Genomic DNA, 25171 nt, shown 5'->3' on the forward strand with positions numbered 1-25171 from the left:
TAGTGGTGTTTTTCCACACACTGCTGTTTTTTTTTTTTTTTTTTTTTGGTTTTCTTATTTTGTGGGTTTAGTTCCCACTTGCCATGGTGGATGAAGTTTTAATGCTGTTTTTTTTCCCACCCCTCGTTTGGCACTGCTTGGGGACGTCCCATTTAGTTACAGAGAGGAGCTGTGTCGGTCGATGAATATAAGAGAAAATAGGATTTTTGTACTCGCCGTAAAATCCTTTTCTCTGTAATTCCCTGACCGACACAGCACCCACCCCTCCTTTTTTCTACGTTATACTGCTTGTTGATGTACTGAAGCTGCTAGCAGCAGGAGGAGGGTTGATAGCACGGGTCCGCTTCCCTGGGGCAGGATTAAAGTTCTGTGTATTGTGTAACAATTTTGCCTAGTTTCTCCTAATGGCAGGCTATACAACCCATTTAGTTACAGAGAGGCGCTGTGTCGGTTGGTGAATTACAGAGAAAAGGATTTTACGGTGAGTACAAAAATCCTATTTTTTTTTTCACTTGTGATTTAAATATATATATATATATATATATATAATATAATATTCAATGGGCTCAACATGCCTCTCAGAAATTTCCTTGGAGTGTCTGCTTTCCAAAATGGGGTCATTTGGGGGAGGGGTGTTTGTACTGCCCTGACATTTCAGCACCTCCAGAAATGACATAGGCGGCCATCAACTAAAAGCTGTGTAAATTCCAGAAAATGTACGCTTATTGAATTTTTTTTTTTTTTTTACCCAAGATGTGTGTCTGAATACATTTTGGCCTAAATGTATGACTAAAATTGAGTTTATTGGATTTTTTTTTTAATAACAAAAAGTAGAAAATCGTGTTTTTTTCATTTTATATTGCAAAAAATAAAAATCCCAGAGGTGATCAAATACCGCCAAAGGAAAGCTCTATTTGTGGGGGGAAAAAAAAGGATGCAAATTTCATTTTGGGTACAGCATTGCATGACTGCGCAATTACCAGTTAAAGCAGCGCAGTGCCATATTGTAAAAAGTGCTCTTGTCATTAGGGAGGTAAACCTTCCGGAGCTGAAGTGGTTAAGATATTTTTCTTTTCATTTTTTTTTTTTTTCTTTACACCTTCTGTTATTCTTAATTAACAACAACAGGGTCTTAGATCGCAGACAACAGATTGTCACATATCCTTTTGAACTAAAAGCAAGTTCATCTGTGTAAGTGGTGGTCTTCTCTCATTGAGATTGTTTTGGCTCAAAGCCTTAGGCAACTGCAGTCTTCACAAAAAATGTGGCAGATGCCTCCAATCCCATTTGACCCACCAAAAACCTTCAGCAATCCTCTCCTAGGTGTCTAATTTTGAGCTTCATTAATGACTGGGGATCGCCTGGAGGTAGTGGGAAACTTCAGACTACTTACAGCAATAATGGTCCAGAAGCATTATCCTCTACTTTTAGGCTGCTGGTGAGGTCACTGTTCAGTCATTATCACATTCCTCTGACCTTGTGCAGGATTCTGTAATCATTGTAATCTTGGACAATCCAGGGAGTACAGGAGCTCTAAGTTATTTTTTTTATTTTTTTTTATGTTAACCGCTTGAAACATGCATAACAAAATTCAGAAAGTAATCAGAGTTTGAACTACAAACTAAATCAGTAAAGATTACCTGGTTTGAACTTAACATTTCCATGAGTTGACTACAGTAAGTCCTCTACTTATGAACGAGTTCTGTTCCAGGGGCTCGTTCGTAAGTCCAACAAAGATCAGTGCTTGCAGACAAAGGCTACAAGTGGTGATCAGTTTGTTCTGGCGGGGGGAGTCCCCTGTCAGAACACAATATCACAGGTGGGGAGATCGCTACACCAACATTGGTTGTGTTGGTACGGCGATCTGTCAATTTTTTTCGTTAAGCCCACTTGGTTAAATGGAAAAAAAAAACTGTGCAAACACATTAAAATTGAGAGTAAATATGTATATGCTTTTGTATGAAGCACACAGCAGCACAAAAGGAAGTAAAGTGACTGGGAAATACTGTTTATTCATATTGTATAATCTAACATACAACTTAATGGGTATACAACCTCCAAAAGCATTTGATAATTTAGAACATAAGTTAAATAATAGTAGTAATCATTGAGACAGTTGTAGAACAGACAATGGATACCTATTATAAACATAAGCAAGTTAAAAACAATACTAAATATCAAAAAAATAAGAGAAGAGGGGAGAAAATAAATATATATATATATATATATATACCGTATATATATTTATTATAAAACCGGAGAGAATGTAAATTAGTCCATGGTAGTAAAGTGTAAGGCTTGACGTGTTTCGCGGCCTTATAGCCAATCATCAGAAGCATAAACCATGGAAAATATCTAAAAACTAAAAATATTGGTTCATTTTAATCAATGATAGGGATGGAGGCAGTCGCCCATTTTGGTTCCTGCCTCATTTAAAGTCCTAAAATTCCTTTTCTTTTCTCATGTGCAAACACATGTTCGCAACTCGAAGGTTCGTATGTTGAGGACTGACTGACTGTACTCAATGTAACTGGGTATTAAATGGAGGCATTTGAAATGGATGAGCAGATTCCAATATATTGAAACAAAGCCAGAATTATTTTTCATTCTGATGTGTATGTATGTATGTGTATGTGTGTGTGTGTGTGTATGTGTATGTGTATATGTGTGTGTGTGTATATATATATATATATATATATATATATATATACACACACTACTGACACTGGGTTGGGGTTAAACATCTAGTCCGATCACAGGCTTAATTGTGTGCTTAGCCAGTGTTTTTGTGTACTGTGTTAGGTGCTTTTACTAAGGCAAGAGATGGATTTTATTCACTGCATTGCAGGAACGCAAAAACTCCCCCCCCCCCCCCCCCCCCCAATCAGGCAGATCTCCGGTCTTTGTATTTTACCGATGAACAGCGCATGCCGGTGGGCACCCACAGATCAGCTTTTACTCTGAATAATAAAGTGCAGAATCATGTGATATAAATATAATATATTTAAATTAAAGTGGCTGTAACCCAATGATATGGCACGAGGCATAGCACAGTGCCTTTGCCATGTCAATTGTCCCTTTCTATGTTGCACAATACCTGCCTGATCCTGCCTGTTCTTGTGTTCCCTTGTTTAAACTGACCACTTCTATCATGGCTGCTGATCCAGAATAGCATGGTCAGAATACGTGCTTCTGTCATCCAGCTCTCCTCAGCTTCTCCTCCTCTCCCCCTGTCATTTCTGTAGTCTGGGTGTCAGGACCTGATCTCCTCCCCACCCCTCTCCTCCTGCCTAGAAACAGCAATGCTTTTTCCCTTGAAGCTACTCGTCCCCTCCTTATTGTTTACCTTTTTGCTGCCAGAGCCGTTTTTGCATTTTTTGCACACTTTAAAAAAAAAAAAAAAAAGTGTCAGGTCTGTATTGGGGTTTATATGCACCTTCACCTGTACAAACATTCTTGCACCGACCCTGACAGCCGCCGATGACAGGGGAGTTCAGCAGTGTTAGCCCGTCCTCTATGTTGAAATAATTTTAAAGTATTTTGATCCCCTGCTGATTTTGTACGTTTGTCAACTGACAAAGAAATGGTCAGTCTAGAATTTTAATGGCAAATTTATTTTAACACTGAGACAGAAAAACAGAAAAATCCAGAAAAGCACATTTTCAAAAAAGTTAGAAACTGATTTGCATTTTAATGAGTGAATTAAGTATTTAGCAAAATATGACTTAGTACTTGGGGGCAAAACCCTTGTTGGCAATTGCAGAGGTCAGATGTTTCTTGTAGTTGGCAATGAGGTTTGCACGCATCTCAGGAGGGATTTTGTCCCACTCCTCTTTACAGATCCTCTCCAAGTCATTAAGGTTTCGAGGCTGGGGGACGTCGCTTGATGGCAGGGCAAGCGGGTGCACAGTAACACTGCTCTGGCTCTAAACTGACATCCTGCCTTCATCCTGAGTTCTATCTCCTCATATACAAAACAATGTCTTTCCCCACGGCTGTGGGTACCTACCAGGCTGGCTGCCATGGCTAAATACAGGCCGCCCGTCGCAGAGCAACTGGCTTGATTCCGGCGACAAAATGGCGCCTCTGGCTGGGTTTTTGTACTTTGGTTTTCCTGTGTTTTTTTTTTTTCTGTTCATTTTGATCAAGCTCTGGACATTCCTATGATCGCTTATATGAGCATAAAATAGTATGTTATGGGTGGCACGACCTGAACATGTTTATATGTATGTCTATATCCTTGTTGTGATAATTATCCCCCATCTACCTTGATATGGCGAGGCCATTAAAGATAGTCTCATGGAACACTAAAGGTTTGAATTCACCCCAAAAGCTGTCCCTGGTCTTCTCTGTTTTGAAAAAATATTGCCCTCACATAATATGCCTTCAGGAAATACATCTTGTTGGTATTAAGGTGGGGGCCCTCAAGCGCCCATGGCTGGCCCAATCTTGCCACACTACCCATATGACTTATTCCAGAGGGGTCCCTATCTTACTGGCCAAATCCATCTCTGCAGAAATTTAAACTGACAATGGGAGATTTATTATACTTACATTACAAATTGCCTCTGTGACACTCACTTTGGTGAATATTTATATCCCTCCACCATTCTCTATAGATGTGCTATCCAAATTGTCACTTATGCCTCTATCCAGGCCCCTGGGACCTTTGATTTATATGGGTGATTTTAATGCTATATTGGACCCAGCTGTGGACCACTTGGGGGGGTGATGGTGGATCATTCACTTCCTTTACTGACTGGTTACATGATTTATGGCCTCACTGAGGTATGGCGCTGGAAACATCGGGATGTCTGCCAATACTCATGTCACTCCTATTCCTTCCACACCATGTCTCGCATACACCTGGCGTTTACAACTAGGGACACTCTCCCCATTGTCTCTGCTGTATCATACTTAGGGGTATATCGGACCACACCCCACTCTCTGTGGATATCCTCCTCCTTCCAGGCATCGGCCCTATTATCCGGTGCCTGAATTCATACTGGCTGGAGGATTAGGTGGTACAGGGTGAATACACAAAGGGTATGGATTATTGGAACGTAAACGTGGGCAAAGTAGACCCACTAACAGAATGGGAGGCCTTTAAAACTACACTGAGGGGTAATTTTATGTCCATTACTGGTGTGCTGCATAAAAATTCTGCCTACGCCACCAATCCTGACTCTGATGCACAAGATTTGTGGGTGCAGTGGCTCAGAATACGAGCTCCGTTTGTTGGACCTTACCCAAAAACGCATGCTCCATGCTACCCAAAAGTCCTTTGAGCATGGTATTAAGGCTGGGCAACTATTAGCTTACTTAAGTAGGCCTGAACTTGTCTTTTTATACAGGCAACAAGCTGATATTAGGAGCATTCCCTTTAGGAGAGTGCTCCTAAGTTCCGCTTGTTACCTGTATAGAAGGCACTTGGCAGAAATCTTGCTGATAAGGGATGAAATACTTATATTAACCACTTGCCCGCCCGCCCACCGTCAAATGACGGCTAGGCTCACGTTCTGGGTGGACGTCATATGACGGCCTTCCAGAACGACTGCACTCTTGCAGCAATCGCGGCTGCTCCGTGTTGCTAGGACATGGTGCAACCCCAATCTGTGTAAAGAGCCGTGGCTCTTTAACCATGTGATGGGCTGTGTCCAATCACAGCCGGTCACATGTAAACACGGAGATGCTGGTAATCGCCGATCAGTGGCATCTCCTCACAGGGGACAGCTAGGTATGTAATCGGGGCACTGATCATCAGTGCCAGCAATCTGTGCCCATTGGTGATGCCAGTCAGTGCCACCTATCTGTGCCCATCAGTGTCCCCTATAAGTGCAGCATATCTCCTCATCAGTGCCACCTAATCGGTGCCCATCAGTTCTGCCTCATCAGCGCCCATCAGTGAAGGAGAAAATTACTTATTTAAAAAATGTACTAAAAGAAACTGGGAAACTTTTTTTTTTTTTTTTCTTCAAAATTTTTGGTCTTTATTTGTTCCTAAAAAGGAGTGATGAAATACCACCAAAAGAAAGCTATATTTGTGTGAAGAAAATGATAACAATATCACATGGTTGGAGTGTAGCATGACCGCGCATTTGTCAATCAAAGTGTGACAGTGCTAAAAGCTGAAAAATGGCCTGGGCAGGAATGGGGTGTAAGTGCCCTGTATTGAGGTGGTTAAAATGCAAATGAATTTTATAACTTTTTTTGAAATGCGTTTTTCTGGATATTTTTTTTGTTGTTCTGTCTCCCACTGTTAAAACCTACCATTAAAATAATAGACTGATCATTTCTTTGTCAGTGGTCAAACGTGCAAAATCAGCAGGGGAGCAAATACTTTTTTCCCCTCACTGTAGGGGCTTAACACTAGAAGGCTCTCTTAGAAAAAAAATGTCTTGCCGGTTCATGAAAACTGGTCCAGTGATAAGCTTTGCAATACATCTAGAAGACACCTTTTCCTTTTTATCTTTCAGTAAACTGGGTTTTTCTGTAAATAATCCTCTAACTTTTTATATTTTTTTTTTATTCAGTATTCAGGGTTTGAAAGTTGTGGGGGAGAGCTTCTCCCCTGCATTTCATCTGCAGTTAGAGAACAGCACCGGATGCCGGGAAAAAGATGTGAAACTGCTACAAGATATTGTAGATCATGTAAGTGCTGTAAATGACCATTGCTTTATACTCTGATTGTAAAATCCCACATATGTACAAAGTATTATAATAACTGACACTAATCATTGCCAGATCCAGCTGACTTTTTTTTCCTTGACCCTTTCAACCATATCCTTTGAGACTAGTGTTGTGATTTTACACAGAAATACCCTTGCCCCATAGGATGATGAAATGTGATCCCTCTCCCGTGACATAGGCTGTAGTTTCTGTGTCATACTGTGGTTTTCTTTAATAAATGGCTTGGCTAAATCATTGTTGACTTCAGCTAGGAGTAAGGATCAGTACACACCCGCAGCCTTGTTTTATTGAAACTGGGTATAATGAGGTTAATGTGAAAGTGAGTTTAGTGTTGTCATTAACTTCCCAAAAGAGAACCAGTCTGCAACCTCAAAGTCTTAGTCTCTCTCGTGTATGTCAAGTCCATAAAGTATGCAGCGTATCCCATGATACCCAAGATCTTAGAATGAGATGCTTTTTCCTAAAACGAGTCCCCCTTCCTTGAAGGTTGTAGATTATGGAGTTCGGTTTTTGGAGGTTAGGTTAGATGGAGTGTATTGTCAACCAGATAGATAAAGGCTACTATTGTCTGATTCCGATTTCCAGGGCAATTGCATACATTATATGACAAATCCAATGAGGTTTGTTAAAATACAGTATGGATTTCAGCTACTTCAAAATATTTCATAATTGATGGAGGTCTCAAAGTTGTAAAATAAGTCCCAGCATGCTCTGGGCAGAGAATAGAGGCTAAATTATTATCAATGAAGATCATTTTGCTCTCACTCAGGAATTAGACTTTGTTTATATAAGTACAGCCATAATTCTTGAGCAGTATTGAAGCTTAATACATTTTGAATGGCCTGCTGGGACTTTTTAATTACATAACTCCACAATATGCTGTAAAGAATCAATGCATATCAGACTCCTAATATTCAGCAGCAAATTCCTGTAATACCCTTCAAGCATTTGGACAACCAGCAAAAGAGAGCCGGACAGGGAGTTGTCCCTCTAGGTAAGGCAAAGGGTAACAGCTAGGAGGAGAGCTCAAATTCTTCTATTTTTTTTTTTTTTTTAACGTTTTATCGGTGCTTCCTCAAAATGAATTTTTTTACTAACTTCAAAACAAAAAAAAGAGAAAAAAAAATCACAAGTTTGAGTAGTTCCACAGGTTATATAATATAACAAAGAAATTATCTATAGCACCTTCAGTTTACAATAACGAAAGGCAGTATTCATCATTATAAGAGAACAGATTTGAATGATTTCCTTGTGGAATTTTTTTATTTTTTTTTCTCTTTCTAAGATGTCTGTGCTTGCTTAAGCTGGCCATACACTGTTAGGTTTTCCACAAACAAGGTAGGTGGAGGAATCCTCCATCACTTCCCCCAATGACATTGTATTCTGACAGCAGCACCTGCCAGAGGGCCCTGCTTGTTAGAGCTTACAGTTTTAGGGTGTTCATAGACATCAATATCTATCCCAAGGTCACTCAATAAACAAACAATTAGCATGGAAAGAGAGCAGCACAAGTGGAGGGATAGTATGCTTATATGATGCATTGCCCTATTTGCTATGTAATATCTTTTAGAATACCTTAATCATAGTTAATTTGTTTTGCAGTGCATGAATAGAAAAATTGCCTTAACCCAAGCTCGTTATTTGGAAAAAGAAGAAAAATATCTTCCACCACCAAGGTTTGTATTTGTACTTGTAGTCGTTTATATTTTCAGTAAGGATTGTTACTACTTTACGATAATGCTAAAAACAAACATTCAAGATCAATCCCTGGTTCACATTGATGCTACCAAACCGTTCCTACCTCTGGGAATAATGGCAGTTGAAAGGCTTTTTCAGTACATTTCCTCCCTAGTTTTGATTAGCCGGTTCCCGGCCGGCGCACGCCGATGTACGTCGGCAGAAAGGCATGGCTGGGCAAATGGGCATACCTGTATGTCTCTTTAAATTTGCCGCCATGGCATCGCGTGCGTGTCGGCTGGGACCTCTGTGAGTCGGCTCTTGGGTCCCATGGAGTCTATCGCTGCAGGGATACCCACGATTGCCTCACGGTAAGGAAGTAATGCCTAGTCACAGTGTCACTGATCTCTGCTCCCTGTGATTGGGAGCAGAGATCAGTGACGTGTCACACATAGCCACGCCCCACACAGTTAGAAACACTCCCCAAACAAACCCCTTCACTGCCAGTGTCATTTTACACAGGAAACAGTGCATTTGTATAGCACTGATTGCTGTATAAATGACAATGGTCCCAAAATTTATATATATAATATTACACATACATAATTCTGGATTTCCACCTGGGGGGGGCATGCGCCGATCGTCAGGCAGAGAAACAGAATGGAGATCTGTCTATATGACCAAGGCAGGTCTCCGTTTTGACAAGCTGGAAGGGATGGATTTTGTGTCCCTGCAAAAGAAGGGATGAGGGGAATAAAATTCATCAGTAAAAGCAAAAGAGTAAAAGTAGCACACACTATACTACTAATGGTGGTGGCCAGCAACTTATAGTGGGACTGTGATGCTAATACTATGATACTGTGCGACGGGCAATCTGACACTGTGTGGGAACTGACTAACTGCCACTGACATCACCAGTGACACTAATACAATGATCAGTGCTAATACTATACATTGTCAATATACTAATGACACTGGCTGGGAAGGAGTTAACATCTTGGGTAATCAAGGGGTTAAATGTGTGCCTACTAAGTGTTAATTTGTGTAATGTGTGCTGCTTTTTACTAAAATCTTTGTTTCTTCTAAGAAACCGAGAGCCTGTTCCCTCTGTACAAAGCCCTGTGTTGATTATCAACACAGGGCTCTGGGCAGCGATTGGACACAGCTAATCAGTAGGTTCCGGCCATGAATCATTGGAAGGGACCAGCTGACAAACTCCCACAGCGTATAATCGCAGCAGGTGTTGGGAGGGGGCACAAATGCGCACGCCCTTACCTGGAAACCATTTGCCTGTACGAACTGCCCATCTACAATACATTCTGGGCAGGTTGTCCGCGGGTGGTTAAATGCTTGTGAAGAAAATGTTTTTAATGTCTAAAGTGGTAGTCTGGATGTTAAACACCAGGGTTCATTACATCATTGACACTTCAGTATTTGTTTAGTATTGATTAGCTCCAGAGTTGTCTCATCATAAACTTGAAACTATAAAATCTTCTGGACAGGTAAACTACTGTAGTCTGTGCACATCGCATATTTAAACATCTATTTTATATGGTCTTAAAAGTTTCTCTTGTGTGTTTTGCAGCATAAGAGTGATAGTCACTGTAGAACAAACAGATGAAGAACTGAATACAGCTGCCTCTGTGGTCAAGCAAGCTACATCTTTAATACTACATTAAATATTTTTTTGGGGACAATGCATCTCTTGTAATTTAATCTTGACCTGATGATGGTAATCTCTTCAACGGTATAAGGCTGAGATATGCAATTAGCGGACCTCCAGCTGTTGCAGAACTACAAGTCCCATGAGGCATAGCAAGATTCTGACAGCCGCAAGTATGACACAGAGAGGCATGATGGTACTTGTAGTTTTGCAACAGCTGGAGGTCCGCTGATTGCATATCTCGGGTATAAGGAATACAGACCGAAGTGCTTGCATATCTAATGATGAAATGTTAAAGCAGCGTACATTCCGGGACTAAGGGGACGAATGGGCAGGAAAACTGCCGAACAAATATAGCAGAAAACCAAATCATGGTACATGCACTTATGATGTTGTGTGCCTTTTTTACTGCTGTTACGCTGTGATTTTTCTACTTTTTTAATAACTGTTTACAGAAATAAAAGGTGACTTATTCCCTATTGTATATCTGCAAGTGCACGATAGCATCACTTTGGAAATTTTAATGTCTCTTTTATTATTACAAAATGCAAACTGTATGTGTCAGCAGTCAGTGGGAATGTAAATATTTCAGCTGTATATTAATATACAGATATATACCCATTTGGATATACGTAATGCACTGATTTCGGGGTGTATTCATTCACTGCTTCCAATTAAAACCAAGAATAATTTAAGTCGTTAATTTTGTTTGTGTATAAAAAATATGGATTTACAAACTTTTATAAACTAATGTATTTTCCTACATCATAGTCTATCATCACTTTTTATAATGCTACTGTAAGCTCCATTTATTATTATTTTTTTTTTGGTGTAAAGCACTGTGATTTCATTACGCTTGAAAACTGACAATATGTCGCTGCCATAAACTTTTAGTGAACAATTTACAGTTCCAGCAACGTTAAGTATAGTATAGAGTCTGAGGTTATAGCACCGAGTTATTTTGGCCTTTCCTGCAGGTGATCAGAATCAGTGTTTTGACGAACCTGAGTTGTATTGATTAAACCAATTAGAGAGGTGTATTCTATTCAGAAACATGTAAGATAATTCTAGTTATAGTTATTGAATGGAATAAGTGTGAACCTTCAATGTTTGCTGACCCAGTCAGTCGTATAGGGAAGACATAGAAAAGCAGATTTAAACATGTCGCAAATAATATTTTCACAAAGGTTTTCTGCTGGTATCTATGTACCTATTTTAATTTCAGTTGATGTTTTGGGAAAAGATTTCAGTCTGTACTACACAGATTTTTGTTAAACCCTTTGTCTGGACAATGTAAGCGTATTTCCACTTTTGCAGCTAAATTTCAGAAAACCCAACTATACATTTGCTATGTGTTTCTATTCACTTTCCAAACTTAAAAGTATCATCTTTAAAATATTTTTTAACTTTCTAGGTGTTTGCTTGGAGCAGGCACCAGGCAGACTATAAGCAACTAGCTATTCTGGGAAATTTGAAATGAAAAAACTTTCAAAAACTAAAGACCACAGAGTCTGTTGCGGCTCTTTCAGTTCATAATTCAGTTAATGATTTCTTTGTATTTTTTTGGAAAAACCTATATAATCTATTTGTGAAACGGAATCTGGTGCAGCTGTGTATGGTAGCCAATCGGCTTCTAACTTCAGTTTGTTCAATTAAGTTTTGACAATAAAATCTGGAAGCTGATTGGTTTCTATGCAGAGCTGCACCAGATTTTGCACATACCAGTTTTAGTAAATCAACCCCACTGATTTTCCCCTCATTAACGTAAAATGTAGAAGCCCGGCTTCTAGAGCTTTAACTTTTTTTTTTAGGGCAGACAACGGCCAAATATAGTTTACAAAGGATCATTAGATCTGCTAACCCAGTACAGACAGATTTAACGTTAATTTCCATGCTTTCTCTGCATGGCAGAGGAAATCTTAAGTTTTGGAGTTTCAGAAGAGCAAGTAAAATGTTTATAAAACAAGTTATGCTATGAAAATATGTAACAGATAGAAAGTAGGTGCCATTCCAATTTGGTTGCAAACATGGAAATACACTTTAACCAAACTAAATGCTGAGCCACAGATGGCAATGTATTATGATGCAGAGCCCTTTGTCCCTGTTTCTTTCAGCATTGAAATGGAACATTCCTCAACAATGAGGAGTTCCATGACATTGGGCAGTACCAATTGAACTGTTTCTAAGCAGTAATAGGACTTGCCTATCTGACCAAAACATAGACTTACGTCCACACACCTAAAACTTTACAGGAGCAGCACTGGACTTTTGTAAACCTCAGGTACAGAAGCGTGTTTTTAAAAGGATTAGCCTTTTTAATACACCCAGGGATTCTAATGTACTTTACAGGTAGAATCTCTTACCACTATATTCTTTTAACTGTGATTTGATAACCATCATCACAGACTCAGGCCATTGTAAACACTGTTTTGTATACATTCAAGCTGTCTGCAGTTTCCAAAAGCTTCAGCATGCTTCAGACCATGACATATACAGAGAGAAGTCATCAAGAATACATCTGGTTGTCCATTCTGCTTTTCACAATTGGCTATCTGTAAAAATATAGGATGTGGGCCTAGTTTATTTAAACTCAGGTGAGGGCTGTCAGCTTCTAGCAGTCTCTAATTTGATCCTTTAGTTCAGGGGTGTCCAACCTTATGGCTTTATTGGGCCACATTGGAAGAAGATGAATTGTCTTGGGCAACACATAAAATACGCTAAGAATAAGGATAGCTGATGAGCAGAAAAAGGCAGATCAAATTAAGGACAACCAATCTCGATAATGTACTTATCTGAGTAACCTTTTTTTTGTAATTTTGTTTTTTATTATAAAAGTTAAAGAAGGCAAAATAAAATTGGTGCAATATTTGATCAATAACTGGTTCAATGTATGTAGTAGCAATTCTCAATGAATTGTCAAGGTGCTCATCAGATATTTTGGTTCTAAATTTCCCTTTTGTGTGCATCCTTGAAATAAGTTGCTCACAAATATCCATCCACGTGAGTAAGCTCCAGTGGGTGGAGTGAAACGCTTTGGGGGTGTGAAGTGGTGGTGGTCCAGGCTGAGTGTCATTCACTATCGCACAGCAGGCTTTGACTTGATGTGCGGCTCCCGAAACACCTTTCACTCTCTGCTCACAAATATGGATGCTGCCGAAAACTGATGACCTGAATGAGGCATGGTTGTAAAGGGTGGGATATATTTCTTCGGGAAGATAAAAGTTCAGTAAAGACAGAGACACTGTCAAATTCTTCTTTGGCAGCATGTGTTCGCTAAGTGTAAACGCATTTTTTTAAATAATTTCAAAATTTTTAGGTAAGTTTACGATTTTGTGTTGGACCAGATGCGGCCCTTGGGCCACACGTTGAACACCCCTGCTTTTAGTTTTTACATAAAAACATACTAAATACTCCTATAAACAAAAATTAACTAATGTATGACTTCTGGCTTTGAAAACGCTGAATCTGGTAATCTACACTGTACTGTTAAATAGACAAGCTATATGTAAGAAAGCAATGTTTACAATGGCCTAAACTGGCGAATATTGATCTGTCACAAATGGGAAGAACCGTTAAAGGTATAAGGCTATATCTGCAACATCGTTAAATGTCCCTGGCTGTAATAAAAGCACGAATGTATGTTAAAAGCACAGTTATCCTTTAACGGAAAAGTTGTTTGCTTTGTTGGGTAGCTCTTAGAGAATGTTCACAGGGAAGAGAGTGCTATGAGTGAGCCAGTGCAAAACTTTAATTAGGGATTGTGTATATTATGACAGTGAAGTACTTTAGTAACTGACATGTAAGATGGGCTTTATGATGTTTGATTCCTGTGAGAAAAATTTCAAGCCAAGCTATTTTGTCATATTTGTACAAATCATGGGAAAAAGCCTAAATTATGTTACTTTTTGACAGTTTTCATGGTCATTGCCCAGACCTGAAAATGCGTGATGGAAGGAACATTAAAGCTATACCTAGGAGGGTAATTTGTTCAAAGAAAAATAGCTCATAGCAGTATATATTAAGACTTTGACGTCTATAAATACATTTAGAAGACTAAAGATTTTGGGATGTGGTCTGTTATATTGGAGCCTGTTGGATCACTATGCCAGAGTCATGGGACCAAAAATGCCAAGTCAGAGGGTACCAAGTGCGGACTGCAGCATACACATAGTATGTGTTTTTAGCGATATTGCCTACTTATTACTTTAGTGCACATTGTTTTAACCAGTACGTCATGCCAGATGTACATTTAAGGTGAAAAATGTGTATTCTGTAATTTGACATTTTGCTGAAGGACAGTCTATAAACCCTCATTCGCACAGAGATTTTGGAACTATAATGTGTACAAGTTGCAAATATTTTTTGCTATGTAAACTATTGTTAGCTCTGAAAGTTCATATTAATGGAAGTCCTCCATAATCACAAAAGTGATTTTAAATAAACTGTAAGGGGATCTTGTAATTAATGATCCCTGTGCTGAGCCACTTTGATACTTGCTTTTTAAGATAGTCCTTCACTGTGGCCATCATTAGAATCTTGTAATGTGTAAAAGCCATTGGTTACAGCATGATTTAATATCATTTGTTCCATTACACTAAACTTTTTTAAATATTGTATCAAACCACATTTTTACTTTTTTTTTTTTTCCCCTGGTCTTTTAATGGTAAAAGTAAGAAAGGGTGCTGTGTTTTCTTGGAGACATTGACTTTAAAAAAAAAAAAAAAAATGTATTATGTACGTTCCTAGTTTATAACCAAATGTGGTAACGAAAGCTAAAGCTTATACTTATGAAGTCCTAATCCAGCTAAACTTTTTTTGTTTTTTTTGTTTTAAGTATTGGATTATGTGGAGGGTTACAACATCGATTTTTTTTTTTTATTATTTTTTTGTTTGTATTTTTTATAGCAGTCTATATCTCTGTCTTTTGAGATTTCCTCTCTTTGCCCTACCCACTATCCCTTTAAAAACACAAACTGCAATAAAACCAAATCAAATTTTCATTGTTGTCTGTATTGAAATGCATAGATTTCTCTTATATCCTGATACATGTTGTCAAAGAGTGTCACTGGGACAGAAATTGAGGGATATTGCTACATGAATATAGAGAAGGCAATAACTATCTGACACAGGTATTACACTTTTCTGCTATGTCCAAAATGTTTTTTTTTTTTTTTTTTTAAATGGCTGAAGAGGATTTTAAATATAATCAAACTGGCACCTGATCACAAATAATTGCAATTTGTGGTATCCCAACACAAACCACCAAAAAAAGCTCTCTGAAATGACTGAGTTTGTTTTGTACTGTATATATGTTTGATTTTTTTTTTTTTTTTTTTTAATCATGTGCCTTTTGTTGCTGCTAAAAACTAGCTATAAATATGATAGAACTTTGTTAAAATAAAGCAGTTACAAACCTATTATGAGTTTTTTGTCTTTACTTTTAGCTACTTTGCTGTAGTTTTTAAGTATCTTCTAGTAATCTTCCGATCTGCATGTGTTGATAAGAATGTTCATTTATAGTCGGTCTTCGCTTGGAAATGCGATAACCCTAACTACCAAGACCTGAGGTGTGCCTTGGCCTAGCTGGTCAGTACGCCTAAAAGAGGGCATACCCTCAATAAATGTACCTGAAATGAGTGAGATGTGAAAAATGTTGAAAGTGAAGGGGAACTGGGAGGGTGGGAACCAGAAAACAAGCAGACAAGTGATCACTCGTCTGTATATATATTAATTATACCCCCCAGACTCCTCCTACAAATGCAGGCTAGCCTCCGGCCAGCCTTCTAACATACCTTTTGTGAGCTGTTGGCAAGCAAGTCCAACAACTAGCCCCATAGGGTGAATGTCATGTCTATGGTCTTTATAATTTTGAATATAAACAGCCCCTGGTTTATGGCATCCTGCTGCAGCCAATAGTAGTCACAGCAGGATTGTGTGGATGGTTTGAAATGAAATGCTCATAGGACTTTTATGTGTAGGCGGTGAAGTATGGTCCTGGGTTTTATTATTATTTTTTTTATTATTATTATTTTATTTATAAATGTCACAATAACCAATTTATCAAAATCTGTCTCTCATTTTGCACTCATGAATTTGACCAATATTGGGGCTATTTTACACCCATTTCAAAACGTGGCATTAGACACGCTTTTTTAAAGTACTCTGAAAGTCAGTCAAATAACATGTAAAAGGGACTGTAAGGTAAAAAATTTATTTACAGGTGCTGTTTGCTTTACTTCCAATACATGCCCCATGTCACTTTCTTGGTGCTTCAAAGCATCTCCAAAGCTGCCATAGAAGTCTATAACAAAGCTTGCTTTGCAGCGCTTCAAGCATCTGAGAGGCTTCTATTCGGCTTGAGCTTCCCTAAACTGAAAAGATGTCATCAGCAGTCACTTCCAGTTCATGTGTGTATATATTCTGGAAGTGTCTGGTGCAGACGTAACATCTGGTGTGCAGTGTGGAGCAGCAAGAATGGGGGCAAGGTCAGACTGGAGTGGAGCAACTAGCAGATGGTGCAGACAGTGGTGTGCAACATAGGAACACTATAGCAGAAGGTGAATGGGGCTGGAGAGTGAGGACTGAGAAGCGGAGGATAAGCAGAGCAGAAGAAACTAGCAGATGTCATGTGATGTGCAGCATGGGCGCAATAAAGCGAGAGGGGAGAATCCGAAAACCCAGATGATCAACAGAGTTGGGGTTACTACTGAGTGGGCGGGATTAGCAGAACTGGAAGTTGCTACTGAGCAGGAAATCGGCAAAGCTGGGGTTACTACTGAATGGGACACCAGAGCTGGGGGTATTACTACGCAGGGGATCTCCTGAACTACTAATATGCTGCGGATCTGCTGAACAGGGATACTAATGAGCTGGAGATCTGCTGAACAGGGGTATGAATGGGGCCCTTTAAAACAAATAGAAAATCAACACACAAGGTATTTTCCAAGTTTCAAAAAAGCATCACTGAAGCATCAAAAACGCATCAAAAAAAGCATGTTGAAGAGGTGGGTAGGTAAAGTTGAAGAAAGTGTAAATGAGCCCTTACAGATGTGTATACCAGTAATCCTATCATTTTTCAAATAAACTATAGAAAATTGCATATATAAAGATAAAATTTTAGATCATTATTGGAGCATTTTGGGAAATCACTGGTTGATCAGTCACAACGTTATTAATCACCCACCTAATATTAAGTAGGTCCCCTGCTTGCCACCAAAACAGCCCTGACCCATCAAGGCAAGGCCTTCACTAGACCTCTGTGGGTATGCTGTGGTATCTGGTATAAAATCATCAGTAGTAGATCCTTTAACCACTTTTAGACCAGACCATTTTGCTGGCTTAAGACCAGACCACTTTTTGTGATTCAGCACTGCGCCGCTTTAACTGACAATTGCGTGGTCATGTGACGTGGCTCCCAAACAAAATTGACGTCCTTTTTTTCCCCACAAAATAGAGCTTTCTTTTGGTGGTATTTGATCACCCCTGTGTTTTTTATTTTTTGAGCTATAAACAAAAATAGAGCGACAATTTTGAAAAAAAAACGCATTCTTTTTTACCTTTTTCTATAATAAATATCCTCCAAAATATATATATAAAAAAAACTTTTTTTCCTCAGGTTAGGCCGATGCGTAGTCTACATATTTTTTGTAAAAAAAATCGCAATAAGCGATTAATTGGTTTGCGCAAAATTTATAGCGTTTACAAAATAGGGGATAGTTTTATGGCATTTTTATTAATATTTTTTTTTACTAGTAATGGCGGCGATCAGCGATTTTTTTTGGCGGACACATCGGACATTTTTGACACATTTTTGGGACCATTGTTATTTATACAGCAATCGGTGCTATACAAATGCACTGATTCCTGTGTAAATGACACTTGCAGTGAAGGGGTTAACCAGGGGGTGGCAGTGTAGGGGTTAAGTGTGTCCTAGGGGAGTGTTACTAACTGTGGGGGGCTGGGCTGTGTGTTAGTGAACACTGATCTCTGCTGCAATCACATGGAGCAGAGATTTGTGTCACTTGTTGCTAGGCAGAACGGGGAGATGCTGTTTACATCGTCATCTCCCCGTTCAGCCTCCCCGTGAGATCATGACAATCGAGTCCACGGGACCCGCGTCCGGACTCAGGGGTCGCAGGGAGCGGCAAATACAAATGGACATACCTGTACGCCAATTTGTCGACGTACATTGTCGTGCGCCTGTCGGGAAGTGGTTAAAGTGGAATTCCAGGCTCTAACTAAGCCTAAAACTGCTCCTACCCCCTTCTAACTCCTATGCTAACTACCCTGTAGAAGGAAGATGCATATACTTACCTGTTCTCAGAGTGCTTTAATCAGGTAAGTAAACCCTCCTATCGTTTTTCAGCCAAGGAAGCTGCCATCTTGGCTTCCCTTTAATCTTTAACTGCCATGAAGCTGCACATATGATCAGTTAAGACACCAGCCATTGGATGGTTTGACAGTTTGGTTGAGAGCACAACCAATGTGACAGTTAACATTTCTGTTTTTTCAAACTGTTAGATCGATGGGTTTACTTCCGCTTTAAGGGGAAAGGAGAGCGCTCCAACATGGCTGAAATGCCTGGGCAGTGATGAGCTCCATAGGCTTACTATAGGTCATTGGTTGTCCGCTAAAGCTGCAGCTGAGAGTAGGTAAGTAATAAGAATCTTCCTTCTACTGAGTAGTTGCCATTAGAAGGGGGTGGAAGCAGATTTAAGATTAGATACTTAGCCTGGAATTCCACGGTAAGTCCTGTAAGCTGCCTCTGTAGATCCGGCTTGGTTTTTCATCACATGCTATTAGATGCTCAATGGATTAAAATGGGAGCAAACCCAGTTTCAAAAAACATTTACATTCCCGGCATGCCGGAAATGCTAACTTTCACATTGGTTGTGCTCTCAACCAAACTTTCAAACCATCCAATGGCTGATGTCATAACTGATCACATGTGCAGCATTATGGCAGTTGAAGAATTATTAGAGGCCAAGATGACAGCTTCCTTGACTGAAAACGATAGGAGGGTTTACTTCCACTTTAAGATCTGTAGAATTAGAAAGCCAAAACATCTCAAACCATTTGTGCTGTGTGGCATGACACATGATCTTGCTAAGGAGGCCACTGCCATCACTGAATATGATTTCCACAAAGTGGTGTACTTGGTTGGCAAAAAACATCTACATGAATGGCATTACCCAAGGTTTCCCATCATAACATAGCCCAAAGTATCACACTGCCTCTGCCAGCTTGAATTCTTCCCATCGCACTGCATCCTGGTCCCAGCTCTTCTGCAGGTAAGCAATGCAGACCCTACCGGCCTTCCACACGATGTGAAATAATTCATGGGACCAGGCCACCTTCTTCCATTGCTCTGTGGTCCAATTCTGATGCTCACATGCCCGTTGTGGATACGGATGGGTCAGTATGGACACACCCTGTCTGATCTGTGGCTACACATCCCCATACACAACAAACTGTAATGCTCATTTTTTCTGCTTTCAACACATCAACTGCAGTGACATGTTTACTTGCTGCATATTATATCCTATTGACTTTCAGATGTACAAAGCACCGGCCTTGTAGCAACCAATCAGAATCCAGCCTGTATTGGTAAAACTGTAGAAGACTGGAACCTTTCATTTCTCACTTTATAAAGTTGATATAAACCCAATATTTCATTCAAACCTTTCCCGTAGAAACTCAACATTCTAAAATGTAATGCTTTCACCATGCTCAGTGGTATTTACTCAGACTCCTAGCCAATAATCCTCCAGTTGAGATTCCATGCCTCTCTTAAATTGAATTGCACTTGTTATCTAAAAATTGAGGCCTCCCCCTGTTCCCTTGCTTGCTACTTACTAGTCTGACTGCAATCCATTCAAATGTTTCTTAACCACTTCAGCCCCGGAAGTATTTGCCCCCTTAATGACCAGGCAATTTTTTGCAATATGGTACTGCGTCGCTTTAACAATTGCGCGGTCGTGCAACGCTGTACCCAAACAAAATTTGACATCCTTTTTTCCCACAAATAGCTTTCTCTTGGTGGTTTTTGATCACCTCTGTGGTTTCTATTTTCTATTTTTTGCGCTATAAACAAAGAGTGACAATTTTGAAAAAAAAACATTTTTTTTTTGCTATAATACATATCCAAAAAAATATATTAAAAAAATAATTTATTCATCAGTTTAGGGCGATATATATTCTTCTTACTAAAAAAAATCGTAATAGACGTATATTGATTGGTTTGCGCAAACTATGGGATAGATTTAGGGCCTTTTATTTATTTTTTCTATTGTTTTTACTGGTAATGACGACGATCTGTGTTTTTTTTTTTTTTTTTTTTTTTGGCGAGACTGTGACATTGCGGTATACAAATCTGACCCTAAATGACACTCTTTGGGGACCAGTGACATTATTACATTGATTAGTGCTATAAAAATGCACTGATCAATGTTAAAATGACACTGGCAGGGAAGAGGTTAACAATAGGGGGCGATCAAGGCGTTATATGTGTTCCCCTTGGGGGGGGGGGGGGTGGCAGGGACATGACAGAAATCACTGGGAACAGTAGATCTCTGTCATGTCTCCTGTCAGAATGGAGATCCACCTTATTTACACTTATTTAAACTTCTATATTTAACCACTTGCCGCCCGCCCTATAGGGAATTGATGGCGGCAAAGTGGTTTCATAATCCTAACCGGACGTCATATGACGTGATTAGGATTATGAGCCGCTGCGCGCGCATCGTGGCGATCGTTGTTGCGGGGTGTCAGTCTGACACCCGGCAACTACGATCTCGGTAAAGATGTGATCAGCCGTGTCCAATCACGGCTGATCACAGTGTAAATGGGAAGAGCCGGTGATCGGCTTTCCCTCACTCGCGTCTGTCAGACGCGAGTAGAGGAGAGCCGATCGGCTGCTCCTCTGACAGGGGGGGTCTGTGCTGATCGATTATCAGCACAGCCCCCCCGAGGATGCCCACACTGGACCACCAGGGACACCACTAGACCACCAGGGAAAAGGTAATAAAATCCATAATCCTCCCTAGACCACCAGGGATGCCAGTCAGCACAATGGGTGCCAATCAGTGCCCATAATGGATGCCAATCAGTGCCCACAATGGGCATCACTGATTGGCATGCATTATTGTTTGGCACTGATTGGCATCCATTACTATAACACCGATGCCGCCTATGATTGCCCACCTGTGCCGCCTATGAGTGCCCACCTGTGCCGCCTATGAGTGCCCACCTGTGCCGCCTATCCATGCCCACCTGTGCCGCCTATCCATGCCCACCTGTGCCGCCTATCCATGCCCACCTGTGCCGCCTATCCATGCCCACCTGTGCCGCCTATCCATGCCGCCCATCCATGCCAGCTATCAGTGCCAATTTGTGCCACCTATCAGTGTCCGTCCGTGTTGCCCATCCGTGTCGCCCATCAGTGTCGCCCATCAGTGCCGCCTATCAGTGCCACTTCATTGGTGCCACATTGGTGCCCATCAGTGCCACCTTATCAGTGCCCATCAGTGTAGCCCCATCAGTGCCCATCAGTGAAGGAGAAAACGTACTTATTTACAAAGTTTTGAAACTGAAACAAAAAAAACATTTTTTTTTTCAAAATTTTCGGTATTTTTTTATTTGTAGTGCAAAAAATAAAAACCGTAGAGGTGATCAAATACCACCAAAAGAAAGCTCTATTTGTGGGAAAAAAATGATAAAAATCTCATTTGGGTACAGTGTAGCATGACCGCGCAATTGTCATTCAAAGTGCGACAGCGCTGAAAGCTCAAAATTGGTCTGGGCAGGAAGGTGTTTAAGTGCCCTGTATTGAAGTGGTTAATGCTAGCTATATAACAACCACACTGCAATAGCAACATTACTAGTGATTAATTCTAAACCCCATTTGGCTTGAGTGATCAAGAGAAGTAATTAGCTTTATGACCCTAGCCTGTGTTTGGTCTGGTATTGGCCATCTCTCCCATATTCAGGTGTCTTAATTCAGACCCTATGATGACCAATAGAGAAATGCATGCCTGCTTACTCTCCCTATAAATTTAAAGCAGCCTATGGGGTGGCGCAGACAGGGGCAAGGCGCAGACATCATGGCTCTTTCCTGAGTGACTCTGTCACGAGTGATGCACAGTTTCACCAATGCAGTTTAACGAAAGCAGGTTAACTAAAGCTGGATGAAGATACAAGAAGAATTCTGCTCCACTCTGCAAGACCACAAGCAAACCAGCATTTCACATTTATTTTGTATCAAATCAGATTCCCACTCTATCTAGTACGATGCTCCTCATTCTCTTCCTTCTCACATCAGTGTCTTCTATCCTCAAATTCTCATTACTCTACCCCTCCTCTCTACCCTGCAGCATGCACATATCACCCTCACTCATACCCTCTCCCTACTACTGCACCCATCATCTCCTGCATTTGCTGCATCCACATGCTGGCATAAACTCCAAGGCCACTAGACACATGCGCTCATGCACATCTCACTCCCATCTTGCGTTCCTCACCCTCCTCCTTCTCCTAGTCTCAGGTGACATTTCTCCTAATCCTGGGCCACCATTCTCAAACTGCAAGCCACATCTCCAATATCCCTCCCTCTCTGGCAACCACCGCAATCCACTTAATTTAGTTTCTATCCCCCTGCTTCCTCAAAACAGCCCACCTATCTCATGCGCCCTTTGGAATGCCCGCTCCATCTGTAACAAGCTAACATCTGTACATGACCTCTTCATCTCTCATGGCTTTAACATATTCGCCATAACTTAAACCTGGCTTCAAAATTTGGACTCTACTTCTCCTGCTGCCCTCTCCCATGGTGGTTTTCATTGGACTTACTCCCCCAGACCCAATGGACAGAAAGGAGGTGGAGTTGGATTCCTTCTATCCCCACAATACACCTTCCAAGTCCTTCTCATCCATCCCTCTTTCCCTCTCTTCTTTCGAGATGCACTGTATTCGTCTATTTTCTCCTATTTTTCTGAGAATTGCAGCAATTTATCGGCCTCCTGGACCGGTGTCACACTTTCTTGATGACCTTGCTGCCTGGCTACCCTACTTTCTCTTCTCTGAAATACCCACCATCATTCTTGGTGACTTTAACATTAACTGTCAACGTTAACAACCCAACTACAGCTAAACTTCTCGACTTAACCTCATCTTTTGACCTAACTCAATGGACATACTTCCACTGACTCCAATGGTAATACCCTTGACCTTGTATTCTCCCATCTCTGCAACCCTGGCAACCTCACAAACACCCTCTTTCCTCTCTCTGATCACAACCTCATTAGTTTCACTGTATCCTTACCTCCAACCACCCATCCCCCCCAAGCAGCAAACAATTACTTGTAGGAACCTTCGCCACCTTAAGCCTTCTCTTCTCTATTCTGCTACTGACCACCTCTATGAAATAATCTCTCCCCTGTCCTGTCCTGACCTTGCCATCTCTGTCTACAATAGTTCACTCTCATCATCACTAGATGCACTTACGCCTCTAACCACATGCAGAATCAGGCCCGACCGTTACAACCCTGGCAAACTGACAACACTAGAAATCTCAAGAGACATTGCCGTGCTCTTGAACGGCTGTGGCGTAAAACCAAATGCCTCCAAGACTTCACCATATATAAATCTGCCCTTCTAAAATACAATTCCTGCCTCCATGCCGCCAAACAAGCCTACTTTGTTTCTCTTATTAATACTTTGTCATCCAGTCCCCGTCTGCTCTTCTCAACCTTTAACTTTCTGCTTTGTCCCCCACCCCTCTACCAACTAACTCACTCACTGCCCAAGAGATTGCCAATCACTTCAAAGATAAGATTGATGCAATTCGTAAGGACACCTCCAATGTGCGTACATCTTCCCCACCCAACATACCTGGCCTAATAGCACATTCAAAACTTTTCTCAGATGCTCACCTAACCAATTGTCCCTTGGACCCTGTTCCCTCACAACTATTAAGGTCACCCTCTAATTCTATCCTATGCTCCCTCACTCACATCTTCAATCTGTCCCTTTCAAGTGGCACCTTCCCCTCCCCTCAAAAACATGTGCAGATCACCCCCATACTTAAAAAACCCTCACTGGACCCCACCAACCTGAACAACTTAAGACCTATCTCATTGCTCCCATTCACCTCTAAACTCCTAGAACGCTTAGTCTACAACCGTCTTAGCTGCTACCTCAATGAAAATAACCTTCTTGACCCATTACAGTCTGGCTTTCGCTCACAGCACTCCACGGAAACTGCCTTACTAAAACGCACTAACGATTTACTAACTGCTAAAACCAACAGCCAGTACTCCATACTTCTACTACTTGACCTCTCTGCTGCCTTTGATACTGTTGACCACCCGCTCCTCCTCAATAAACTAAATTCCCTTAGCCTCCGAGATTCTGCTCTTTCCTGGTTCTCTGCCTATCTATCACAGCGCTCCTTCAGTGTCACGTACAACTCTGTCTCCTCCTCTCCATTGCCTCTTTCTGTGGGGGTCCCTCAAGGCTCTGTTCCTGGACCCCTTCTCTTCTCTATTTACACCTCCTCCCTTGGTCACTTGATAACTGCCCACGGCTTCCAATACCACTTATACGCAGATGACACCCAAATCTATCTGTCTACTCCTCGCCTCACTCCTTCAGTCTCCTCTCACATTACTAACCTGCTAACTGACATATCAGCATGGATGTCACACCACTTCCTTAAACTAAACCTCTCTAAAACTGAGCTATTAATATTCCCCCCTGCACATGCCCCCCTCCATGACTTTTCCATCAAAATCAACAATGCAACCATCAGGCCCTCCCCTCACACCAGGGTACTAGGTGTAATCCTAGACTCTGACTTGTCATTTCAGCCCCAAGTCCAATCGTCAAAAGTTTCTAGATTTCACCTCTGTAACATCTCTAAAATTCGCCCCTTTTTAACAAATGAAACCACCAAGCTGCTCATTCACTCCCTTGTTATATATCGCCTTGACTATTGCAACTCCCTTCTCATTGGCCTTACCAACCACTCAGTGTCTGCCAACCCTCTCCTCCAATCCCTACACTGGCTCCCAATCACCCAGCGAATTAAATTCAAAATACTAACCACAACATACAAGTGTTTTTTTACCACTACTATTCTTTTAT

At 40.7% G+C, this 25171-nt stretch overlaps 1 protein-coding gene across 1 annotated transcript in view; it reads left to right on the top strand.

Moving 5' to 3' along the window:
* SPTLC1 (serine palmitoyltransferase long chain base subunit 1) overlaps positions 1 to 10725 on the top strand; it is a 116589-nt gene extending 105864 nt beyond the window's left edge. Inside the window, exons 13-15 of the mRNA XM_077469804.1 lie at positions 6534 to 6651; positions 8293 to 8366; positions 9953 to 10725. Coding sequence (XP_077325930.1) covers positions 6534 to 6651; positions 8293 to 8366; positions 9953 to 10046 — 286 coding nt within the window. The 3' untranslated portion in view covers positions 10047 to 10725. The remainder of the gene's footprint in view (positions 1 to 6533; positions 6652 to 8292; positions 8367 to 9952) is intronic.
* Positions 10726 to 25171: the final 14446 nt, after the last annotated feature.

The sequence above is a fragment of the Lithobates pipiens genome, unplaced genomic scaffold (assembly GCF_037356315.1).
Source record: "Lithobates pipiens isolate NorthernLeopardFrog02 unplaced genomic scaffold, aLitPip1_a1.2 Scaffold_11, whole genome shotgun sequence".
NCBI lineage: Eukaryota > Metazoa > Chordata > Amphibia > Anura > Ranidae > Lithobates > Lithobates pipiens.